Below are 25,134 nucleotides of genomic sequence, written 5' to 3'. Positions count from 1 at the left end.
TGGAGTTTAGTGTGACCCACAGGCTCCATCTACTGGACAGCAGTCAGATTACAGCTTCGCTGAAATGCTAGTGCCCACTTCTGAAAGCACTGCCATATGAATGGGCAGATGCAAGGGTTGGCAGCTGTAATTTAGTTTTTACTAGAACCTTTGGACATGAGAGGCCATTGAATGGTGGGATGAAGAAAAGGATTGACCAGGTTGGGAGAAGTAGAGGAATACCGCTGGTATCCATAAAACCACCAAAAGAGAACCCAACTCTTCTTTTCAGGCATAATCATTTTCAATTCCCACTGTAGTCTTCATGCTCATAGTTCAAGTTGCACTCTGATCATTTATCCTCACCATCAAAAAGGGAAGGGACAAGAAATATTTGATGCAGGTGATATTTTTATTAGTTTTACAATCAGGCTATTTTGTGACTTTCCATCTAATTAACAAGACAAATATTTGAAATTCTCATAAAACCAAAGTAAACACTAGAGGTTTTGCACCATTCCAAGTGAACGTTGCCCAGTCCTGGATAAATTACACAGAAGTAGTCAATTAAAGGAGCTTGCGGTTATACTTAAGCATGCATAAGAGACGTGCACCTTCCTGTGTAAAGCCATCCTCAGCCACTGGTAGTTTGAAGAAACCTCCTGGGAGGAAGGGAGACTTGGGAAAACAGACAGGCAGCCAGAGGAATCGCCGGGCCAGTGGACTCAGCACAGGAAGCTGCTCAGCTTGTGCCTCCCACCACTGAGCCAAGGAGACGTCAACAGGAGCTGCTTCAGCCAAATGTTGATACCGAAACCATTCCATTTCTGGCACCCCCAATAGGCCAGGGATCCCTTGGTCGTTCTCTATCTGGTTCCATCCTACAGCCCCCAGTTGCTTGGGATCAAGTGCCCGCACTGCTTTCAAGGTGGGCATCGCAGGATGATAGTCAAACAAGCACTCCAGGAGACTCAGGCTCTGAGCTAAGATTTCACGAAACTGTTGTGCCCACTGAGGTGGGCACAAAGCCAGATGCTGTTCTGTTTTGGGCCCCAGTCTTGAATCTAAGTGATAGGAGAAAGAAACTCGCAAGGAATCTAGTTCTCCATAGATTCGGTGGGCCAGGGGCTCACCTGTCTGGTGGAGAAACCGTACCGTGGCCAACAGACCTTGGGCATGCTCAGCTATAAAAGTGGCTTCTGCCACAAGTTGCTTGCCATTCTCCACTAAGATACTCTGCAATTTTGCCATAATGGGTCCCTCGACTTCATCACTTGCTACAAATTCCCTCAGAACTGGGAGATGGTCTGCAATGCCTATTGCTTTCTCCAACCAAACCTCAGGGCCGGCCTGCCTATTGCACACAGGGAGAGACAGCTTCAGTTCATGCTCTTTCAGGAATAGTGCATAATGGTGACGGAGAGTTGGACGCCGTCCAAACGTCTCATCCAGAAGATGCTGCAGTGAAACCAGCCTTTCTAACTTATCTTGCCATAGCTCTATCACCAACTCCAACTGATGATACAAGCAAGGAACATGAAGGGCAGCCGGCAACACCTCACCCAAAATCCCATTTGCAGCGAAGGCCTGGCTCATAGGCACACCCCCTGAAGTGACCACAGCCAGTACCCGGTGGAACAAAACATGCCCTTCACTCAGCATACGGGCAACAGCACGGGCCACTAAGGGACGGCTCAACTCTTCCAGGATCTCAATCCCAAGAAGCAGTGGAGACTGCCCAAGTCTATTAAGAGGCGAAAGGGAGAGTCCAAGGGCTATCCGTCCGTCGTCTGTGGTAGCCTCATGAAGGAAGACAAAGGCATCCTGATGCCGAAGGCTGTGACAAAGAGCCAATTCATGCCGTTGTCTCAGGGCAGGAAGGAAGCTACGATAAAGCTGTGCAAGGGAGGGGAATGGTCGCCTAGTCCCTGCCTGCTGCACAAGAGCCTCAAAGCGCTCTGCCTCCGAAAGTGGGACTCCTATCTGGGCCAAGGCCTGGAGCAGAGTCACTACGATTGAATCTGGCGCAGCAAAGGATTCTGCGCGACGGCATCGGGACACATTCAATGGCATCGCACCAGTTTGTTTCTTAGGGTGGAAAGATGAAGCAGAAACTTTAGGGGCATCTGTCTCATCCTGTAAGGTCAGGGAAGAACAGCGTTGAGAGAGCTTTGTAGATCTCTTCAATTGATTTGCCATGGATTCACTCTGAAAAGTAACAAACATATCACTAAATGAAGGCAAAGCCTTTCCTGGAGCAAACCATATATTAAACATAGCCTGTGTTTGAACTCATTTTCTGCAGCTGAGATCTTGGTACCAATTTACCAAGCCTTTTACATTTCTTCTAACAATACAGCCATGTCCAGGCTGACTGCTTTATCAGTGTTTCTAGCTGCTGCTGCCACAATTTGAGAATTTAATATTGTTTTAACAAAGAATTTAAAGTCAAAGATTTCTTTTTCTTTATTATTGCAGTTCCACTCAATGATAAGCCCCATTATATGGGGTGTATCAAAGATGGAACCAGAGTCTCTATAACAAACATTTCTTTCCCACGCAGGGCTATCATTTTGGGTTAAGAGGTTCCTGTGCTGTGTTTTTAACAAGCAGAGTTTTTCCTATGGTTACTGTGATAAGAAAGCAGTTTCCAACTTGCTTCTAGCTGCTCATGCAGCCATTACATTCACAGAATTTCTACTTGTAAGAAAGAAAATTTTACCTGTTCTTTAATTATGCTGGGCCTACAAACTATATCAATTCTGCAAATGCTAAAGAGCCAAGCAATTCAATACAACCCAACATTTGGCAGGTTATAGTTTCCCCACCATACAACCCAAAGTCGAGCCTATTATTATCATTTTCTCATTAAAGGCTGCAAATTGCTTTGGAAAGGTCACAACCAACAAGGGGTTGGTTGTTACCCGACAGAGCCATCCCTTCCCAATAGCACGACATGCTCCACAAATCCTCATACTCACTTTCTTTGCAGTTCTAGATTGAAGACAACACTTCAGAGCAAAAAAAGCCTTTCCTACACACAAAGTCACTATTTGATTAGAGAGAGAGAAAAAACTAGAAGATACAACAGCATCCAAGCCAACTACAAGATTCCACCCTTGCTGCCTTCCTTTTTTTAACCTCAGTAATTTGTCTCCTGGGGTGCTGACTCCTCCCAAATAATTGCAATCCAATCTTTCCCATGAGCACTGGGTTTTCAATCACAAAATTGGGATAGGTAAGTATTGAACTTTTTAATCCTGTGATAAATGTGGCCTTCTAGAAGGAAGGTTTCCTCTATAGTCACTGCTGAAGCTTCTATCTTGAGTGATCTGATACTGATGCCTGCTGGAATTCCCTTTTGCCCAATCATTTCTGGTTTTGCTTTCCAAAATATTTGTGTTGTTATTTTATGGTGGAAGTAGCATAAACATCAATATTAGCAGTTCGTGCTTTGCAAAGTATTTTTCTTTAGTCTACAGCAATACAAGTGGTATCAGCGACTGCCAGTTACTATTTGGATTTTTCCTTCAGCTTGGTAACATTCTATTTCTCAGCATCTTCTTGAAGATTTTGTGTTGTCCTCCCCTACTTGACATAATCAAGCAGAAACAATTTTTTGTACAAATGCAAAAAGTTACTGGTAGAGAAAATAAAGCTGCTTTCAACTTGGAAATAGCCAGGTATTTAGATTTTATTCATTTTACGAAGTGTATCATACCAAGGACACTTTGGTATACATCAACCAATTTCTCTCTCTCCATATATAATGTGGGGGTGGGGATACACATCTATTTCTGCCTCTTTTTAGAGTTCATTTGGGTTTTTCTCCCAGGAAAATATACCTAGGATTCCACCACCTCCTTGGTAGAACTTCTGTGTCTTTAACAGTCGTTCAATAAGTAAAAAGATGTTTTGATTTAACAGCTTTCCCCAGTGCTTTCAAGATTAAGGTTGCCAGATCTGGGCTGCAGAAAATTGGATCGGCACTAGATGGCAATAAAGAAATACAAATACCAAAACAAACAACCCCCCCAAACAAACCAACCAAACAAACCACAAGCTCTAATACTTTACTATCATCAGCCAAATGCTTGCAACAGAGATTTGATAGGTCTACTCTAGAGCTATTAGGAAGTATAGACATCCTGATCACACAGAATGCTGACTCAGAATGATGGGGCTAGAGAAGCCAAGGAAAACTGACAGACATAATGGGAATATTTTTACCATGGGAAATATCCCTGTATTTAAGAGGGCCACTATATACTAGGCATATATTTTAGCTTCAATTAATGATCAGAAGCTGTGAGTATTAAGAGCTGCATGAATGAAAGGACGATGTGACACTACTACCAATCGTGTGAATATTGTCTAAAGTGAAAACCAATACTTGTTCAGTATCTTTATGACACACACATTCTCTACCTATTAATAAAATGTATTCGGTTCAGTTAGTTGAACATTGTGCCATTTGTCTTAGTGAATCTTGCACCACTTAGCAAAATTACATGTAAATGTTGAAGGTATGTATTTCCAAGGTACATGGAATGGATTTGGAGGCAGGATTGGTTAAATATATTGGATTTTAATGTCCTAGTTTTGCAAATTCCAAAGTTATTTGATGGGCTGGGCAGCCTAATTGCTTGCAAGATTTGAGGGAATAGCAATAAAGTTGTAATTTAAGGACCTCACAGCTGATCCAAAGGGAACATTTTTCTAATCTTTGTGTGCAAAATTGCTAGCTACAGTGCAGGCTAACTATTCACAGCTTGCTACTGATTTTCCCATCCAATCTGTTAAGAATGTCTTTCCTTTACAGGCCTGGATATCTAGCGAAATTTGCTTTTTGGATTAAATTAGTTGCTATGCTTTTCAGGTATATTTGTTGTTTTTGAATATGTTCGTTTGGGATACCATCAGTGTATACCATCTGTTTCTGATGGCGGTTCTGCATACGCTGTCCTTGCAGCATGTTCTTTTTGACCTCTTGAATTTCTACCTGCAACATTACTATAGCAGCTGGAAAGTGGTGAGGACTTTCTCAGCTAACCTGCATCAAACATAGATTCATTAGCAGCCTCTTTATCAAATGACTAAAGAAGTTTGCACTTGTTGAATGTCTGTCTGGGCATATTCTCTTCCAGCTGATTAATAGATTACTTGTACATACCACAATAATTCTTTGTACATATTCTTTGCAGATATATTCTTTGCCTGGTTGCCATCAAAACAGATGAGAAAAATATTAATTAGAATATTTACCACTTATGAAGTACAGAATGTAAGATGGGGTTTTCATATTACAATATTCATATAACATGGTTCTAAAAGCCTGAGGAGAAATTTCATTATTTAGTATAGGATAGGACATTCTGTAAAATCTCTTCATCCTTCTGACAAGGAATTTGGACATTCTAGTTGTTTGTTAAACCTCCTTGTTCTTTACAAAGGCTTCAGAGAGATAGTTCTCTCCTTTTTGAGGAAAAGCAGACTTTAATTTGTAGGTACCAACATCATCTTCATCAAAAGTGTGACTGATAGTTGAATTAACACTTCCTAAAAGCCTCTGACTAAAGTTGCAAAGGAATGAACTGCATGGCCTCTTTTCTAGTTTCTCTGCATCAAGACCATGACAGTCATAAACCAGAACAGGGGTGTCAAACTCAATTTCATTGAGGGCTGCATCAGCATTATGGTTGCCCTCAAAGGACCAGTTGCATGTAAGACTATGTCGACTCACAGTGCCAGGTGGGCGGGGGCGACTCCATGCTGCTCATTGGGGCTGGGATGGGATGGAACAATTCGCACTAGCTAACTCAAGGCCCACAGGCCACATTGCAGATGCAGTTAGATCGAGTCTGCCCTCGAAATGGCATGGGCAGGCTTCGGCCTAATTTTCCACCCCCCCCCCCCCGCCAGCACTCATGTACACCGCCAGAATCATATTGCAGGGGTGCAGGGGGTGGGAATATAAATGAAGCCTCTGAATATTTTCTGGGTAGAAAATTAGGCTGCAGCCTGCCCTACTTGCCTGCCTACCTGTCTGCCGGCTTTGCTCTCTGTCAACAACACGGATCCCCAAATGTGCCAGCAATGGCTCCTAACTCCTGTAGGAAGGTATCACCAGGCCTTCTCCCAGAAAAAATAAAATATCCTAGGAAATATTGAAAAGGCAGAATATTTCTCTGGATGTGAAAAGGAAGAAACATGTTTTAAAAGACAGAATATCTCCCTGTAGCTTCCTGCCCATCCCCACTTTGTCAATGGGCCATTAAGAAGGCCAAGCTAGTCCACTTTACATAATAAAGAGTTCTCCCCTTCAGCTCCAGGGGGATGGGATTAAGGCATGATAATATTGGCCCTTTACCCACATGGCATCTGAGAACTCAACCAAACCTGGATTCAAAACACAGCCTAGAGTGTTGCCCCTGCATGGGCCCATGGGAATCTGACAACCAATCAGAATACAAGATCAAGATCAAAGGCCAGAGAGGGCATAAAACCAGGAACTCAGCATCTCAGTCCTTTCTCTTTTCTCCACCAACATTGAAGCATGTGATCCTCAAGCCATGTGGTCCTGTCCACAAATAAACCATCTTTCCAAGCAGCCTCCATGTCTCCAGTGTCTTTTCCCCACTTGGAGCCAAACCCAGAAGGACAATTTCTTTCACTCCTAACACAGTTTTATCTCCAGAAGACAAAGGCAGAGCTGAATCTAAAGCTTCCAACCTTTAGTTACTGCTCAAAAGCCTCTGCTGCTTGCCCAGCGCCACCCCTCACTCTCCTGCGCTCACTTCTGCATGCTGCCGCTGCTGCAAGTTGCTTAGCGTAATGGCTTCTTCAAGGCCAGGCAGGGTGAGGCCAACAAGTTCCAACTGCTGCCAGGCACTGCTTGTTGTGGCCCGTTTGCTGCCAGTGGAGTTGGCGGCAGACTCGGACGATGAAGAGGTTGGGAAAGAACTTGGGTCAGTTCTGGAGCCTGGGGAAGGTGCTGATGGATGCTCAGCATTGGACACGGAGTCAGAACCAGGGCCGTCGGGCATTTCCCAGCCCCCAGAGAGCAGCTGCGTTTGGAGTCAGAGATGAATGAGGAGGAAGAACAGCTGGGGCCTGTTCCAGATGCATGCGTGTGGAGAGGTAAACAATGGAAGGCATGGAGTGAATTCGGGAAGCAAAATGGAGGTTGACACTGAATGGCCCCTCCCTGGCTGGGGAATAAATAGGAGGAAAGGGGAGTGGTGGTTGTAACAGACAAACATTCATATTTCTAGAGATTTTGCTCACCGCATCGTGGGCTGCACCTGGTCCACATGTCTGACATGTCTGATTAGAATGATGAATTTTTGCTGACTGCAAAAGAAATCTGGATTTCCCACGGTGAGTTTTTCAAGCAAATCTTTTCCAAACCATGAACCGTTGCAGCCCATCTGGGGTGTGGGGATGGGGTGTGGGAGGAATTTCAAGGATTTGACTCTACAACTACCAGATCTGGAGCAAATATGGATGGCCCAGAGAAATTAGTTAAAAGTGGATTTTTGGCATCTCTTTACTGCCATCTACTGGTTATCTAGAGTTATAGAGTTGTGTAAGTTGGCCTACATTCGTTGTTGCTGATTAAACTTTTCTCTTTACTTGCTGCTTTTGACTGTGACTGTGGAATTCTATTCTACAATATAGACACATTTTTGCGTCAGTGGACATCTTTGGAGTTTTGAGTATGCCATGTTCTTGTCACCAGATGGAAAACTGGTCAGTTTTCTCCCACACCATCTTTCTGACTTTCCAGCATCTACTATTTACCCTCCCTTTGTTTTTCCATACTCAGGTTAACATATTTCAAACCAATATCAACCTTTCAAGGCATTCTAAACAATAAGGAGGCAAAAGTAGCAATTCACTCTAAAGATTGGTTTGGTACCACTTGTGTTGCAGCCCAATATTAATACATTTATGTGACTTTAAGTATGTGTATATATATATATATATATATATATATATATATATATATATATATATATATATATATATATATATATATATATATATATATATATATAATTTAATAATAAAACCCCAGTTAATAGACATCATAGCATCAATATAGCATTTCTGATCAGATGCATTGCCTTCATAATTTTTGATCTACTCTCCTTCCCAATTCTCATGCTCCAGTGTAGTACAGGCAGTCCTCAAGTTATGAATGTAATGGAGCCTGCCCATTCCATTCATAACCTGAGGATTCGTGGGAGTGAATCTCATATCTTGAATGGGATCGCTCCCTTTTTTCGCCCACACATTTGCTAATTGTATCCGAGGTTCATTAAGTGCACATGAGATATTTCAGGGTGGGGAAGGCTATGGGGGGCCCTAGTGATTGAAGAGGCCACCTGCCTAAGACCACCCACGGCCTTCGTGACCCACTGAAATACTTCATATGCCCCACAATTGCTTCTTGCCCCAACATGCCACACTGGGTCACTTATCTAGCAAGCCGTCTCCTTTCCAGCCTCTCAGCCACGTGCGCCCCTCTGCAGTTCCGTTTAGGCCTGCACATGCCTCACCCAGCGGTGCCAGCAGCAACGGGACATGCTCGGGGAAGGGAGAGCCAGAGTGACCTGCCCGGATTTGCACTCCAGCTGCTGCCACCGCTTCTGTTGCTGCTGCAGCCACCAGAGACTACTTCCCCTCCGCCACCCGCATGGGGTGGGGAGTGGGAACGCGAAAGGAGGAAAAGGAAAGGGCAACGGCTCCAGGACCCAGCGACCCGCGGGAGAGCCGGAGGAACCGGCCAGAGATTGGGGTGGAAAGAATTTCTTCACCTCCGTCCCACCCTCCGGCGGCTTAAAGGGGCAGGACCCGGTTAGCAGGCAGCTGGCGCTGCGGTGGCAACCACGTTACCACGGGCTTTGTTACTGACGCACCTGGGCTCGGCCCGAGAAGCGATGCTTCCAAAGGGCTGTCACCAGAGGCCTCCTCGCCTCGTTTCCTCTGCCCCCCCAGGTTGCGGAAAAATGAGCAGCTCGATTCTCCGCTCTCATTTTCCTCAGCCTCCACGCTATTGGTGTGTGTGTGTGTGTGTGGGATGGGGGGTTTAAACCATTGCCTTGTGCCAGAATTGATAGGAAATAAAAGGCTGAATTGTTTTTGTTCTGTTCTTGGTTATTTTCTGTGAGTTTGTATTTTATCCCTTGAATAAAAAAAAATGGAAAAAATATGTGGTTACTTAGCCTATACTAATGTAACAAATCTTGTTTACACATCATGATCAGTTCTAAACTATGGATTTATAGATCACAATTGCTGTGTTCATACAATAGGTTAAGCCAAAAATAAATCATAGATTAGTTGATTGAGCCAAACCAATATGTCCCTTGATTTATATTTTATAACAAAATGAAGCCCCTTTGCCTTAGTACATGTTCATAAATCTTATTCAGCCCTAGGCAAATGAAAGATTATTTCACTACTTGATATATGGAAAAGAGGAAGTTGCCATGAAGTTTTAAGACACATTAACTTGCTGTCAGGAATCTTTCCAATATCCCACAAAGAAGACATGATTTTTTGTTAATTTGTTTAAGCAAACAGTTGAAGTTCCTTCAAGTGTTTTGGAATAGATTCTTCTACATATAGCTCACATTTCTTATTTAGCTGATGATACTTCTGTTAACATTAATCCATTGTAAAAATAACAGCAATTGAATGTTTTACCACAATCAACGCATTACATGACTGGAGTGAAGTTAGCAGCAGGGCGGCTTTTGCCTCTTGAAAGCAGGCAAAAGCCGCCCCGCCGCCCCGGCACTATGTCCGACATAGAGGCGGGATGCCTCTATGTTGGAGATTGCACCCCGCCTCTATATCGGACATAGCGCCGGGGCAGCAGGACGGCTTTTGCCCGCTTGCCTCACCAGCCATAAACCTCACCGCACATCACTGCAGTGTATTCTGCAGACTTTTCTTTACATTATCATATCTTGCTCCTGGATGAAGAATTGCTTTGAGAGGAAATGATTAGGAGACACTTCTCCAGGCACTTCCTCTAGTCTAGCCATAAATAAGACTCCATGGCTAATTTTGACAATTCAATTTTACTATTGATATTGCTGATAAAGGAACTTTTCTTCCTCAAATGGTAAACTTTTTTAAAAAAAAATCCAAATGCGCTTATCTTTCAATACAACACAAAATGATTCTAATATGGTCTATTTTGGCCCTGCATACTATATACCAGCAGCCCTCGTACAGTGTCCTTCAAGTACACATACAAGATTATAAGTGTTTTTCCTCTGTGATATCTACTATTCTCTGCCAGCAATGCCCCTCTGGATTCTGTGTACAGATTTGCCATCTGACTCAAAGAATGAAAGAATATCACAATAACAGCTTCCCATAAGAAAGTAGTCAAGAAAAAAAATTGCTGCTGAAATAGGATGTGCAAAGTAGTTTGAAATATCTTTAGAATCTTTGTTGTGAAAAAAATGATGGTAATGAGTGACAGGGTTTCAATAATCTCATTTTTTGCTAGATAAAACTATAAATCACTAATGGATATTCAAGTTAAAATAAGGTCTGGAATGAAAACTCTTAGCACAAACCCCATAGATTTTCTGCTGTAAGTGGAATTGCAAGTAATTGTCCATATTCTACAGAATGTATTGCTTTTTTCGGTCAGGGGAAAACATGAGAAAAACTGTTTTTGAAAGACTGGAAACCTTATATAGATTTTTTGTTGAGAGAGAAAAAAAAGCTGAATTGATGATTTCATCATTTGGGGATTTAAAAACACAAATAATATGAGGGGAAAATAAATGATAGTTGATAGAAAGAAGGGCAAAAGGCATAACCATGTTTTCTTTTTTCATTTCCTTTCATATTTTTCTTTTGTTTTATATACTTTTACTGTATCAAAAATTCTGTATATATAATCCTTATTTTAGTGGAATCTATTGCTTTTTGTGGGAAAACCACTTCCTTACATTAGAATCATGTAGTAGGTAAGGCTTAGTTGATTTGGTCATTGGGGTCCTTTTCATCTCTATTTAGAAACAGACCCTTCATAGCTTTCCCCATCTTTTCCTCTTCTGACATTTCAAAACAACTGCATACTTTGAGAAGCCCAGACATTAGGCATCTTATATTTCCTCACTGCATCCTCTTAGCAAAATGCACAAAACTACTCTTTTTGCATGCTGTAATGCTTTTAGTTCATTTTAATGTTTTAAAAAATGTTTCTATAATAGGACTGGGCTCAACATTGTTATGGGTAAACCTAAAGACAGTGTTTGTTCCCTTCATTTCCTGTTTTCTATTCAATTTCACAACTAGATTTTATCAGACACCTCAGTTTGAACAATTTCATAATCTCTGCTAGTCAGGTTCAGAATGTGGATAAAAACATTTGTATAAATAGTAAAGTAGTGATCCCTGTGCATTTCTCCTATAATTCATAGTTCTGAGGCCACTCTGCATTGGTTGAAGAGGGTTCAACTTTTATTTCCGCAGCCACAAAGATACAAGCATTCCAAATGCTTCATAGTTCCTGGAAGGTGGCCTGGGCTGCTGCTCCTCTTTATTTCCTTCTCTGTAGCTCTATGAATCCTTTGTGATCTAAGTTAACAGATATTTGGCTAAAAATATTTTATTTTAGAAATACATTATACGTTCATTCCTCAATTGTCACATAGTGGTGGGGAGAAGGGAATGATCTAAGTCTTAACTCAGATGCACTTTGAACTACAAAGCAGGGCATATCGTGGGGAAAAAACACAGTTGGTACAGTTATGAAATACAGTGCAAAGGGTGCCCCACTGAAGATGTTGGCAGAATATGTGATCATAGAAATTTTGCAAATAACTTGGGTCTAAGATATATAAATTTTTGTCCACTGTTGTAAGTATCTTGAATTGGGTTCAGAAAGTAAACAGGGACCAGAGTGGTTGTTTTAACATGGGACTAAAGTGGCATACCTGAGAAGTGTTGTTTATACCTACTCTATCACTTTCTAAACTAATTACGATTTCTGAAATGTCTTCAAGGGCTGCCTCATAAAGAACATTTTTCACAAGTCTAAGCCTGAAATTTACAGTGCTTATGTTTAGAAGGATTGGTCCTCCAAAGAGGGGCACAATCAGTTTTTCATTCAAAGCAGATTAAAAGCTAGCTCTGCCATAGATAATATATGGTTTCCATTTTCAATGCCAGATCTAAGATGACACGCAGATTGTAAATTTATTGTGTGATTCCATCCAGAACAGACATGTTTCCTGGGTCCAGAAGTCCCCCCCCACCCCCCAAATCGTCAATAATTCCGTCTTTTTCAAATTCAAATTCTGCTTGCTCAGATTTGGTTCTAGGATTGAGCTATGAAGCATCCATCTGTACTTTGAAAGCTTTCCCTTAAAGTATACATTCACCCATTTCATATTTCTTTCTATGTAGGAAGATTCCAAAAGATTCTCAAGGTATCGGAATGCATTCCATCATTCAACTGGCAGATTGCTGGCACTACATGTACAGAAGATAGATGGAAGACAAACAGACAGAAGGAAGCTATTATAGGTGTGTTCTTTTCTCCTTGTGAAGGCATTGGTTGTACTCTTTCCTTGCTCCCTGACCAGTTAATTAAATAATAATAATAATTGATTTAGGATTGTGGCTGGCGGGCGGTGAAAATAGATTACATCTTACTCAGGTAGTGGGAGATGAAGAAACTGTAAAAGGGCAACAGGGAGATATTTAAATTATCCAGTTTTGGACTAAACCTGGATTTAAAAAAAATTACAGCTTTTCAGATGTCCTACAACACCTAGAAGCCTGTCCTCAGATTTGCCACTCCTGTTATATATGAATTAGTTTTTCTTATAGGATTTTTTTTTTTTTAGATTTTATTTATTATTTATAGGCCGCCCTTTTCCCTGAGGGGACTCAGGGCGGCTTACAATTCATGGGAGGGGAAGTGCAAGACAAAACATAAGACAATACGTGAGTGAAAAAAAAACAAAGCGATAAAACACAACTTTCATTCAGCATTCGGGTGGGGCAGATTAGAATCTTTATCCCCAGGCCTGAAGGGATAGCCAGATCTTAAGGGCTGTGCGGAAGGTCTGGACGGTGGTGAGGGTGCGAATCTCCACAGGGAGATCGTTCCAAAGGGTCGGAGCTGCTACTGAGAAGGCTCTCCTCCGCGTAGTCGCCAGTTGGCACTGACTGGCGGATGGAACTTGGAGGAGGCCTAATCTGTGCGATCTAATTGGTCGAAGGGAGGTAATTGGCAGGAGGCGGTCTCTCAAGTACTCAGATCCACTACCACGGAGGGCTTTATGGATGGTAAGTAGCACCTTGAAGCGCACCCGGAGATCAACAGGTAGCCAGCGCAGCTCGCGGAGGATTGGTGTTATGTGGGCGAACCACGGTGCGCCCACAATCACTTGCGCGGCCGCATTCTGGACTAGCTGAAGTCGCCGGATGCTTTTACCCAGAAAGTAAGCTGCACTGAGTCCACTGAGAGTTATTTCCAAGATTACAGGATTAGCCAAGGGCAATTAATCCCAGTTTTAGGAGCTACACAATACCCCCCAAAGTCTAGGTTGTGTCCTCCAGAACTTCTCCAACAACTGCTGATAAATTGTAATTTATGACTAGATGGAAATTGTATGAACTCTAATTCTGATTTCATTTCAATTTAATGAATAAAATGTAATGTAATCCCAAATTTATTTTTAGTTTTAGCTTTTGTGCATAGCCACTGGAATACCATTGAAAGGATTAGTGCAGGTCTTAACCTAAAACATATTGTAGTTTCCAGATATTTTACGCTCAGCATTTCTACAACTTAGTGCTCTCTAAGGCTACAGTTGTGGGGTCTGACAACAAATTTGGGAAGTGTAGGTTGGAGAATGTCTAATAAACATAAAGTGTTTTCATAGCTCTACTCCAAAAATATCCAAGCCATCAATATCCAAGCCTAACCCAAACTACTGCTCGGGAGGAAGGCTTAAGAAAAAGGAAGTATCTCATAATAGAGACAGTGGTGTGCATGGTCTATCACCAACATCTTGACACAAAAGGAGAAGTGTCATAATTTCTTAGGGTTTAACAGCTGCTCAGCAAGAGTGAGAGTGCATAAATCCAAAGGGGATGAAAAATGTTCAGACAGTCACTTATCGTCTGCTGAAGAATTATATTGGAGCACTTTCTCATCTCTGCAGAATCCTTCTGATAAGTAAAATTTCCATTTTTTCTGTTTTTTTTCTTTTCTAAAATTCAAGTGTGTTTATTCATTCCATCAAATAACAGACTGCTAATTTAGAAAGCCAGTAATATTACATGATCTGAAAGTGCTTCAAGATAAGGGTTAAACTTATTTCAAACATCTGTTTTGGTTTGAGGCTGAATTTCAACTCTGAAATGCTTGATGCTTCCCCTTTAGCTCAAGCCTTGGACTAGAATGTTAGAAATAAAGAACTACTTTTTATTTATTTATTTACGACTCTCTCCAAAATACAGATGTAGTAAATAATAAAATTACATACACACTGCTGAAAGATTTGAGCCTGAGGAATTTGTTTTGGGTCTCAGAAGTAAATGGAGTTTTGGTCTTTCCACATAAAATGCACTCCCACTTGTTCATGGTCAGCCTGGAGTGGTGTGTGGAAGTTAATTGGTTGGGGATTAGAAATCCCACCCCAAAGTGGGCAATTTGCTAGCCCTGTAAACATTTTTTATTTTTTTTGGCACAGGATAGGCTCTTTTAATATTGCATAAGATTGGTGATTATTGTGGAATCCTACATTAGGAAGGCAGCGACATACCAGAAAGAGACAATGTCACAACATTTCCACTCTATTGCCGAGAAAACGACATAGATGCAGACATCCTCAAAGAGCGGAGTTTGATCAAGAATACGTTTTCCTTTTATAGTAATTTTAAAATAAAAATAAACTAGATTATATCTTTCCCTGAGAAGAACTTGTTAATAGAAGCTTTCTTCCACTTGCTTTTATACTTCTTTTCTGGCTAAGCAGGAAAGAAGATGCTCAAATGCTGATATTCAACATGTTTGGGTCTATATAATGCATTAAATCAGTGCCGTTTTAACTAGAATTTGCCACACACAAAGCAATAAAGCAGACATTAATCTCAAACCAGAATAACAACATGATGTGATTAATTAGCTCTGCAATTCTGGTTTTTTTTAAAAAATAACATAGATTGCCCATACATTATAAAAGAGTTGGTGTCTCTTTAATATTGTGGTCTCTAATCCATTTATGAATCGAGACTTTCTGAATCAAGGATTGTCTGGATGTGTTGGATTTTACATATGTGGGGACTTCAACATTGGCAAAGCCTATTTCAGAGGAAGTAATGAATTAATCTCTCTTTTTCTTGCATGATCTCACAATGACACTTTGAGAGGTATACAAAAAGAATAAAAGAAACCTTTAATAAAGCAGCCAGTAATAAAACCATCTACTCTAAAACAACATACAAAAAATGGGGATTAAATAAATAAAATTTTATTTATTTGCCATTCAATTTGTCATGTCTATTGATTGATAAATTATAACTCTAGAAAGTTATCCTGCTAATGGAGATTCATTGAATTGCTACTGAACTCTTTCAGATTAACCAGAATGAATTGGCAGCAAGTAGCTCCTGGAGTCATCCTTTTACTAGTCAAACTCACAGGGACATCTCTATTTTTTGTTTTTTGTGAGTATTGGGCAAATTCTAAGTCTTTTTAAAATATATTTAATCATGTCATTGTCTTTTTTCTTTTTTTCTCATTTTTTCCTGTCTTGTATATATACTGTAAGGGCTTTGCGGTTTTGAAATATGGATACATGCACACACACACACACACACATTACAGTGTGTATGTGTGTGTGGGGGGGTATGTGCGTATGTGTGTGCTGGTATAAATGAAAAGTAAAGCCATAATGTATAGTACATAGATTATCTCTTCTGTTATCTTAATTTTTTTATGCTTTATTGCTTTTATTGTAGTATCTTTGATTGTCACGAGGGTTGGGTAGCATATAAAATTAATTAAATTATTATTATTGAAATGCTTTGAGTTTCCATGTTTTACAATGCCCTTTTAATAACCCTTTTGTTTGCAGCTGTTATTGTTTTTGATTTTTCAAAGAAGTATTTTATATGTGACTATCATTCCACAGGGTGGAATTTTTATAGTATACTTTATTATCCCAATGAAAACAAGAGGCAGATTAACAGATAGACTGATATGGAGAGACAGAATTTTTTTTAGTGCAAAGTTGAGATTTAAACTAAGGGTTGATTCTGGTTCAGTTCCCTCAGCTGACAATGAATAACGTTGACAAAATGATTTCTTTTACTTCCTATTTTATTTTAGCAAAAGTATTGAGTAATTTTTACCAGCTGTTATTTAAAAATATTCTTCTTTTCAGTTCCACAGATCTTTCCCAAGGGGAACATCACTTCTATCTCTACAGAAAATTCTTCAGGTAACTCTACATAAAAATCCAGAGATTTCTGAGACCAGAAAATAACTGGATGAGGGCTAAATGTACTTTGATTTCTGTTGAGAAAAAAAAAATACATATTATGTGGCATTCAGTGGGGAAAATTCTTGAATGTTGAAACTCCCTTTTCTCCATCAAAGAAGAGGAGTTTTCAACATAAAAGAATTTTCCCATTGAATTGAAGGGGATTAAGTAGAATTAAGTAAATGTTGTCCAGATGTCTCCAACATTTTCCAGTACTAGGCAATCTGTATTGGTAACAAGAGGCAAAGTTATTCTCAGCTGCTTATGCTGTAGTGGAAATAGTTTTGAGTCAATGAGTGATAAGTTGGTTCAAAAGATGTTTGACATGTCATACATCATCTTCAACCAGGAGATGGATGATGCCCTCCTTGTATCACTTAATGCATGGTGGAAGTGTCAAGATTCTACAAGCAGCAGGTCCTGACCCTTACCTCCATCCCACTCATTTGATGCAATTGAGGAGCAGAGTGTGCTTATTACTTTGCCTTACTGTGCACTAAGGGGATTGGCTGAGAAATGAGACATGCCTGTTATGAAAAGTCTCATCTCTTCCTATGATGCAGACTGAGGAACATGTAGATCCTGCTTCATGCTAAGATGCTAGATGTGACTTTACATAGCAGATGAACTCTTTATAGAGAGCATGGGGCTGTATTAAAAACCTCAGCTGTGACTCCATGATCACAGGGAGTGGGCCTAAATATAAAGTGCAACCCATTAAGTGCCATAAATAGTCTTCTGCTGTATTGTTCATAAACTGCATCTATGGCATATAGAGGGGAATAATTGGTCTTATAAAGCCAGGAAGACTAGTTTGGCTGCCTAGAGACAACACCTAATAGAGACCCACAAAACTCAATTCTGGCACAGGATTCTGGTTGAGGAAAAGCTTTTGCCTGGGAATTTGAAAATTAAATTACCTGATTGGTGGGCTTTTGGAGTTTGTGATGATGACATCATTCTTTCTACTGATTTCATGGAAACTTCAGGGTGATTAAAAAAAAACCTCTCTCAAAATGCTAGAAATGCAACAAACAATTTGGATACATATGAGGTGATAATGCTGCAAACCTCAACAATACTGGAAATTAATTCATTGCAGAATGGAATAAATTCTAAAATTTTAAACTAAGGTATTTTTAAATTAAACTTTATGAAACCATGTGTTCCTTCAAAATATACTGAATTATATATGATAACAGTTGCAAGTTTATATGCTTTTTATTGGAAAAGATATCTGATCCCCTCTTTGGAAGAATAATTAGTTAAATTGTGGGTATATGTTTCAATGCCAAGAATCTCTTCGTAACTAAAAATAGATTTGATATACACTTCAATCTTATTTGAAAACTATCTCTGGATTTCAATTCTATGCATGCAGTCATGCCACATTCCAAATTTGGGTTCCAATGTGTGTAATTTAATATACAACCTACATGTTATTATATTATTTTAATGTATCATATGCAGGTTTTCTGTTTCTCTTACTGATTTCAATTGTGCCAATCAAATAATTTTACCATTCAACAAAGCATGCTTTGACTAGAAATTGGATATGAAATGTCTTAGAATACTGTAAGTGATTAATGATGTATTACAATATATTAACCATTATAATAGTTTAGATTTGTCAGTTAGTTGAGATCTGAGAGTCAGCTGCCTATATTATGTTGCTTACATTTTTCTCCCCCCTCCTTTTCTTTTGCTTCCGCCCCCCTTGGTATCATAATGATAATACAAAAGAAATTAAAAAATAAATATGTCAAAATCTCTTTATTGATTGACTTGCTGAAGCCAGGTGTGTGTGCTTTCTCTTCATGGCCTTGTATACTGTTGCTATAGTCCATGGTTTATTTTCTTGCAAAAGTATGCTTGAACTTGTTGCATTTACCTGTTTGTTGCAGTTGTTTTCTTTTAGTGTCAAAAGAAGACTAGTTTTGCTGAGGAAGGATGCATATAGGATCCTTAGGATTGCTTTTTTAAAATTTTGGGTACTGCTGAGTATTGATGATGTGAATTCAATTTACATTTAGGATGTAAATGATGGATGCCATTTTTTTTGTTTCCTAGTGTGGCCCCCTTCTCCTGAACAGACCTCTTCATTCTCTCCTTTGTCTCCTGCTACAGGTAGAAAGTGAAATTCTTATTTTCCTCTCCATATCTGATAGTCAGTTGGGTATGATTGGAAAGAGAGTGGGGAAAGTAGTAACTCTGCTAGTGAAACTTTGAATATCAAGGTAGAGGAAAATAGGTCATGTTTGTGATTGTCTACCAGGTTTGACAAAATAAATTGTGAAGTTTCTTTTATAACAGAGGGGAGAAGACAATTAACTGAAATCATCTTGTGTGAGATATTAAAAATCCCAAATCAGTTGTTTTCCCCTCACATTTTTATTAAATTTTAATATCTGTATCCCAGGACAAAAAGTTCCCTCTCAGCAATAAATACATGAGACTTAATATTAGCTACATTTTATTACTACTTAATGTTTTTCAATGGTGTTTTTCACACTGACTCAGATATGTCTGTAGAGTTTCTTAATCATCCAAGTCATGGTTGTCCCAATGTTGCTTTTCAAAAGGCAACTGGACTTCCTTGGGTTTTTTTTTCTTGAAAGTGCTTAGCTTCTCATACAAGAAGCTTCTTCAGTTCTGAAGAAGTGAGAAGCAAAATGTTTTTAAGGGAAAACCCCCAATAAAGTCCAGTTGCCTTTTGAAAAGCGAGAGAGAGAGAGAGAGAGAGAGAGAGAGAGAGAGAGAGAGAGAGAGGGAGCTTGCTTTATAGTGATAATTTATATGAATGATTATTCAGTTACTCATTCATTTCCCAGTCATTATGTCCAAGATTTTCTGCCAGCTACTGGTCTGCTAAGTTCTTGTACTCTCTGGTTTGTGTCATCAATGATAGGGTTGATCCACCTTGTCTTCTTACAACAATTGTCTTCTACTTTTTTTCTACATCACACCTCCAAAATCTTTAAGTTTAGCTTCATTATTAGCATTTCTAAAGAGCTGTCTCATAGAAATATGGTAGCCCATATCTAAGAGGAAAGATTATTTCTCCAAGATATGTAGTAGAACGTCTTGCATTATTTATATCATATAGGTAGGAGTTGTCTACAGAGGAAACCTGGTAAAACATCTGAGGAAGCAAAGTTTAGAAGCTTTCAGATCAGGGTTGTGCAGTTCCCATCTCTTTATGCAAACATTCCTATCTCTGTAACACTTTTACCTTACAAGAAAACAGACCTTGAGCAGATCGTTAAACTACATAAGTCATGACGTTTTGTTTTCAAGTATACAAAGGTTTTACAAAATTACCTGTAACTTTGATTCCCATGGAATTTCTGGCAAGGAATAGGACCCTCTAATCAGGAAAACAGTGAACAGGTAATTGTTCTGAAAACAAATTCATTGCTGATATTCATTAATGCATACTCAAGGTTTTGTAGTGTTCCTTACAATATTACAATAAACTAAAGAAAAGGAAATGCTGTTTTAGTTACAGTACAGTTATGGCTGTGTTAAATATTTTTAATTGCAACTTTGGCTCCGAGATTATGTCCCAAAATACAGGTGTCTGAATTCATTCTAAGCCAACTGCACTCAAGCCACAGTGTGACAAACCTGTACAAAAACATTGAATTTTGGAAATTCTATTGACCTGTTTTGGGCTAGTGACATTTCAGCAGAAACTAAATCTGAACACTTTGGTATTCTGGGTTCCAGATATTTCAGTCAACAGTGGGGACCTGAATAAGCCTCTTGTGCTACAAAAATTTGGATGGACACTGGTTAACAAGAAAATATATGCAGAAAACTTTCTTTGCTTTAATGTGGATTTTGGCACCTACATTAACTCTACCTGAAGTTAAAGCAACCTTTTGCCCTGCGGGATACATATTTTAATTGAAAGGAAGGACAATGGGTGCAGTTCTTGTCCCTTTTTGCCTTGACTGAATGTCATGCTGGAAGAAAGGAAGAATCAGATCAAGAAGCAGGAAGTAGCAGGGAAGCTACTGAATAATGGAGAGCCAGATTGGGAATTCAGCAATTAGATCAGCATCTTCCTCCAACATGCAACAGAAAAACAGACTCACAGTCGCTATAAAAAAGACCTTCTCAAGAAATAGTAATGTGCCTTGTAAATAAGACAAAGATGCTTGTATTGGTACCAGGAAATAACAATCAAATTCCTATGATAAAATTTGGATGGGACGAAGATTACTCTACTTAGACTTTATATGCTTTATCTTTCTGGAACTCCTGAAGGTGAACTATTATTATCACTTTCAAAATTATTTATTCCTTGGATCTTTTGTTATAGTCAGAACTCCTTTGAAGCAACCAAGGTGGGAACGATTCAGAGGGCATGATTACTTGTTTTCTGAAGAGAAAAATATGTGGCAGATCAGCCAACTTGAGTGTGAAGACTGGACATCAAAGCTTTTGATCATTGATGACACAAAAGAACTGGTAAGTTTATGGTCACCTGGGAGGAAACCAACTTCATCCTTGAAAGGTTTATGCTCTTATGCCCCTTTAACCTGGGAAAAGAATCATGTCAGGATCTCTAGACCATCCAGTGAATGAGTGAGGCAATCACTATTCTCTGACAAAATTGATTTAACTTTGGGATTCCGGAGGAAGGTCATTTATCATAGTTGAAATATGGATCGTAGGATGGAGTATGACATACAGAGATGTCCAGGTTAATGTGTGAAGCAGACCTTACCTTACATTTTGGATAGATTTAACCATGAGTCAAAAAAAGAGTTAGCAAGGGCTTGAAAGAAATATAAACTTTGCCGTGAGGGCTATGGATGAGGGGAATGAGAGCAAGTGTATCCTGAGGAATGCATGATATATGTCACTGGGTTCTCCAGTAGACATAGTTTTTACTTGTAAGGAAACTCTAGTTTTAAAGGGTACTGTTTTATGTTTGATGGGTACTGTTAAATTGGAGAGTGAATGTCACACAATGTTAACCACTCAAGGTGCACTTAAAAATAGAGGAGGACGAAGTATGAGCATAGTATTTTAGATCCAAGAGAAACAACTATGAATTATAACTTTCTGTGCTAAGCAAGAACCTCTTACCATCTGTAAATATAGCTGGTATGTTTAAATTACTTTTAAAGTGTCCTCATAATCTGGAAGGGACCCAGACATTCTTCTATTTGCAGTGAACTCTGAAAGGAGAAAAGTTTGCAAATTGATTAGCATAAGTAACATCAGCAATATTTCAGCTTCCCATATCAAAGGGTTCATCTTCAAAATCATCCTGAAGTGAATCTGAAGATCAAAACAAAGCAGTCTGCTTGGGAGATTGATCCAATCCTCTTCTTTTTCTTTTCCAAAGCAAAACTTGTTTTGGGGGTCCAAACTGAAGAAGGCAATATGTGAAACTTCAGAACTATTTTGGAATAGGGGTGCAGTACTCTATATTTGCTTCCAATCAATATTTGCCTTTATTGAGTGACTCAAATCACAGTGTTTCTGGAAATGACATGTTTTTTTCTGTTTACACATCTCTGTCCCTCTGTCTCTGTCTCTCTGTCTCTCTCTTTCTTTCTCTGTCCTTCTCTCTCTGTCTCTCTGTCTCTCTCCCTCTTTTTCTCTCTATGTTGGGTACAGCCAACAGATGCATCATCACCAGTAGAGAACAAGGCTTCTTGGATTTGCCATTCCAATGTCTCATTACCATTTGTGTGGCTGCTGCGGAACAAGTCTGTGGAATCATCTGAGTCTCCACAATCTTAAAGCAAAAGCCATCTGCACTAAGAAAGCTGCATGTGATTTAGCAGCTGGATACACATGTCTACCACATTGAAAACAGCATGAATTTTTAAGCATGATTTATGTTTGTTCCCCAGTTACCACCCTTAGTAAACAGTATACAGAACAGGTTCTTTCATATGGCACTTGAGAAGCTAGAGATGAACATGAACAAGATTCTTGTAGCTTTATACAATAATTATGGGACTTTGGCAGATGCATCTTCTATCATTTGAATCTGGTAATTTACTCAAATTATATCCTACATCAGGATGAAAAACATAGGGAATTTACATTTGAGACTACTTCAGGCTGCTTGTGATTTTCATGCCCCCTGATAAGAACCTTTGATTTCCCATTTTTATTTTGTTTTTCTCACCAGGAATTTATTATTAACAAAACAGCAATGGCTAATTATTTCATTGGACTCACATATTCAGAACCAATAAAAAAATGGAAGTGGATTGATCACAAAGACCACAACATGATCCTGTATGTTTCATTTTTTTTACCACATCTCTGTTTTAGAGAGGGATTTATTTTTCCCATATATAATAATTTTACATGTTCTGTTTCCCTTCATAGATGTGCAACTTCCTTTTAAAATCTACATGAAAATATTGCATCTAGCTAATTATAAATGCATTTTCTCAAAGGTTTAAATGTTTATTTTTTTCCCTTTCTTAAATAATAACATGGATCATCTATAGCTCATCGAATCCAACACTTTCCATACCTCTAGTCCCCAACACATTCTGTAAAACGCTACTATTTTTAAAGGTCTACACTTACTTTGCACACTATTACTGAGAATTTGGAACTATACTTATGTTTATTCACAATTCTGAACGAGCACTGGCATAGAATTGTGTACACAAAATGCGAATGACATACTGCTGCAGCAGTTGTTCACTTTCTACAGGACTTTTATTAAAAGATAATACTTATTAAGCTCTATGGTTTTTTTCTATTTTATGCATTTTAATGCATTGATCCTACATATTTAAAAATGATTTATCTGTAGCCAATTATCAGCATCAGTTTTAGATGAGAGTTTAATTCTGGAACTTTGAACACATTTATAAAGTTGAGGAGGAGGATAATTAAATGAATGCTGACGTATAAACGAAGTGGTGTGTGGTGAGGGGGCTCTGATTCAATTCTTCCACAGCTAAGCAACTTCTATTTGCCCAGAGGCAACTTGTGGAGTCTCTACTTCTCTCTTTGTTTTATTTTATTTGTGGAGAGGAGAAAAAATCATTTTCATTATGTTGGAAGAAATATCCATCTGGTTCAGTTCCAAATGGGAGAAAGGCACTGGAAACAAAATGGAGGCTGATTGGAAAGAAGCACATGTTTGTGATTCTGGTGCAGCTGACCACATGGAGTTGAGAGTGGATGGCTTTTAATTAACATTATTGGCCCAGAATGAATCTTTGGTTTCAGATGAGTTAAAGTTCTAACAAGAAGAGCTCAAGAATTCAGTTTGTCTTAGCTCCAACAGACCGAAGAAGATAGTTCTGCATTCTGGGTAGAATATTTTAATTCATTAGGATTAATTCCCAATTTAATTTATAAGCAGACCTTTATTTATTCGTTTGCCTTTAATAAGCCAGAACAAAAGAAAAAATTAAAAATGATGAAAAAAAAGCAAAAAAAAATGATACCACAAAAATGATCTTTCATTAAAGTTAGATTTTTATTCAGGTTTTTTGCCATTTTAAATCTGCACTTTATAAAAGTTAATCTCCAATATTGGTTTCTTCATGTATATCATATTTTTTGCTAGTGAAACGTACATATTTTAGCTTATTTCCTCCTCTCCATGTTCCTTCTCAAACAATAAAAAATGAATGGTAACCATATAAACATCCTAGTTTTTCTAATGATAGTATTATTGGGAAGGAATATTTGAAGTCTCTTCTAAATTCTTGGTTAACTACTAACTACTTTTCTTAAATTTATCTGGTCTTTTGGGCTAAATAACTCTTAATCTGGTTATAAAATCCTTGATAACCTCTTTGCACTATTGTTTCCCGAAACAAATAAACAAACTAACTTGAATTGTAACAATATTTTTTATTTTGGATTAGACACATGTTTTATGTTACTAGATTTGTTGAACCAAATTCAGATTTTTTAAAATTCTTCTGTTGTTTACAGCTTTCCAATTAAAGCAACAATGGATAAAGAATGTGCTGCTATCATGGCAGGAAATGTGAGTCCAGTATCGTGTAATGATGAATACAACTGGATTTGTGAGAAGACCTATAGTTAAGTGATTGAAAGAAACCTCTGCAGGGCTGCCTAGGAGTGAAGACTGAGTAAACAGCAAACCTTATTGATTAATAAAAGTTATATCTTTTCATGATCTCACTCAGTTCATTTACTATAAGCTACTATATTTGGTACTGAATCAAGATCATCACAGCATTTTATACTGTAAGGGGAGAGGGAAAGGAAATACTTCCCAAACTTCAAGGATTTTGCATCAAGGATTTTTCCTATACAGAAACCTTTGTGCAATTGAGTGAATAGAGAATTATGAAGAGGCGAAATACTAACTAGTAGAAATCTAGAAGGTAATGTGAAAAAAGATACAAGGAACATATTTATTCCCCTTTCTTTCCCAATAGCAGAATGAGATCTTGAGGGACCAGATCAGGCTCATAATAATATAGTTGCCTAAAAAGATCCCTCGAAGAACAAATTATTTTTCCCGTCCCTGAAAACACGGCAAGGTGACTGTCACAGGAGCCACATGTCATACTAAACTGTGACTTCTTTAATTATGGTCTCCTGGGTCAAAAGCCATGGTTTACAAAATTATATTGTGTTT

The 25,134-nt window shown here is 38.9% G+C and overlaps 2 protein-coding genes across 2 annotated transcripts; one reads left to right on the top strand and one right to left on the bottom strand.

Annotated features, from left to right (window-relative positions):
- Positions 1–395: 395 nt before the first annotated feature.
- On the bottom strand, positions 396–8,765 carry LOC116505460. Its single transcript, XM_032212690.1, has 2 exons — positions 8,544–8,765; positions 396–2,187 (listed from the first exon to the last, which is right to left on the bottom strand). Exons 1-2 carry the CDS (start codon positions 8,568–8,570, stop codon positions 547–549), a joined length of 1,668 nt encoding a protein of 555 aa, XP_032068581.1. The 5' UTR covers positions 8,571–8,765; the 3' UTR covers positions 396–546.
- A 5,296-nt stretch (positions 8,766–14,061) lies between these two features.
- LOC116506723 (C-type lectin domain family 5 member A-like) lies at positions 14,062–24,666 on the top strand. The gene is made up of 7 exons (XM_032214607.1): positions 14,062–14,206; positions 15,611–15,699; positions 16,419–16,475; positions 18,588–18,644; positions 20,845–20,993; positions 22,678–22,787; positions 24,459–24,666. Exons 2-7 carry the CDS (start codon positions 15,621–15,623, stop codon positions 24,571–24,573), a joined length of 567 nt encoding a protein of 188 aa, XP_032070498.1. The 5' UTR covers positions 14,062–14,206; positions 15,611–15,620; the 3' UTR covers positions 24,574–24,666.
- Positions 24,667–25,134: the final 468 nt, after the last annotated feature.

The sequence above is a fragment of the Thamnophis elegans genome, chromosome 3 (assembly GCF_009769535.1).
Source record: "Thamnophis elegans isolate rThaEle1 chromosome 3, rThaEle1.pri, whole genome shotgun sequence".
NCBI classification, from domain to species: Eukaryota; Metazoa; Chordata; class Lepidosauria; order Squamata; family Colubridae; genus Thamnophis; species Thamnophis elegans.
Note: the sequence above shows the minus strand (reverse complement) of the source record. Positions and strands in the feature narration are given on the sequence as shown.

Excerpts from the sequence above, each read along its gene's own strand:
- LOC116505460 (XM_032212690.1), bottom strand. The coding sequence starts at position 8,570 with ATGTCCCGTTGCTGCTGGCACCGCTGG. Across the intron at positions 2,188-8,543 it reads GTTGCTGCTGGCACCGCTGG|AGTGAATCCATGGCAAATCA; the intron begins GTGAGGCATGTG and ends GTTACTTTTCAG.
- LOC116506723 (XM_032214607.1), top strand. The coding sequence starts at position 15,621 with ATGAATTGGCAGCAAGTAGCTCCTGGAGTCATCCTTTTACTAGTCAAA. Across the intron at positions 16,476-18,587 it reads CTCTACAGAAAATTCTTCAG|TGTGGCCCCCTTCTCCTGAA; the intron begins GTAACTCTACAT and ends TTTGTTTCCTAG. Across the intron at positions 22,788-24,458 it reads AAAGACCACAACATGATCCT|CTTTCCAATTAAAGCAACAA; the intron begins GTATGTTTCATT and ends TGTTGTTTACAG.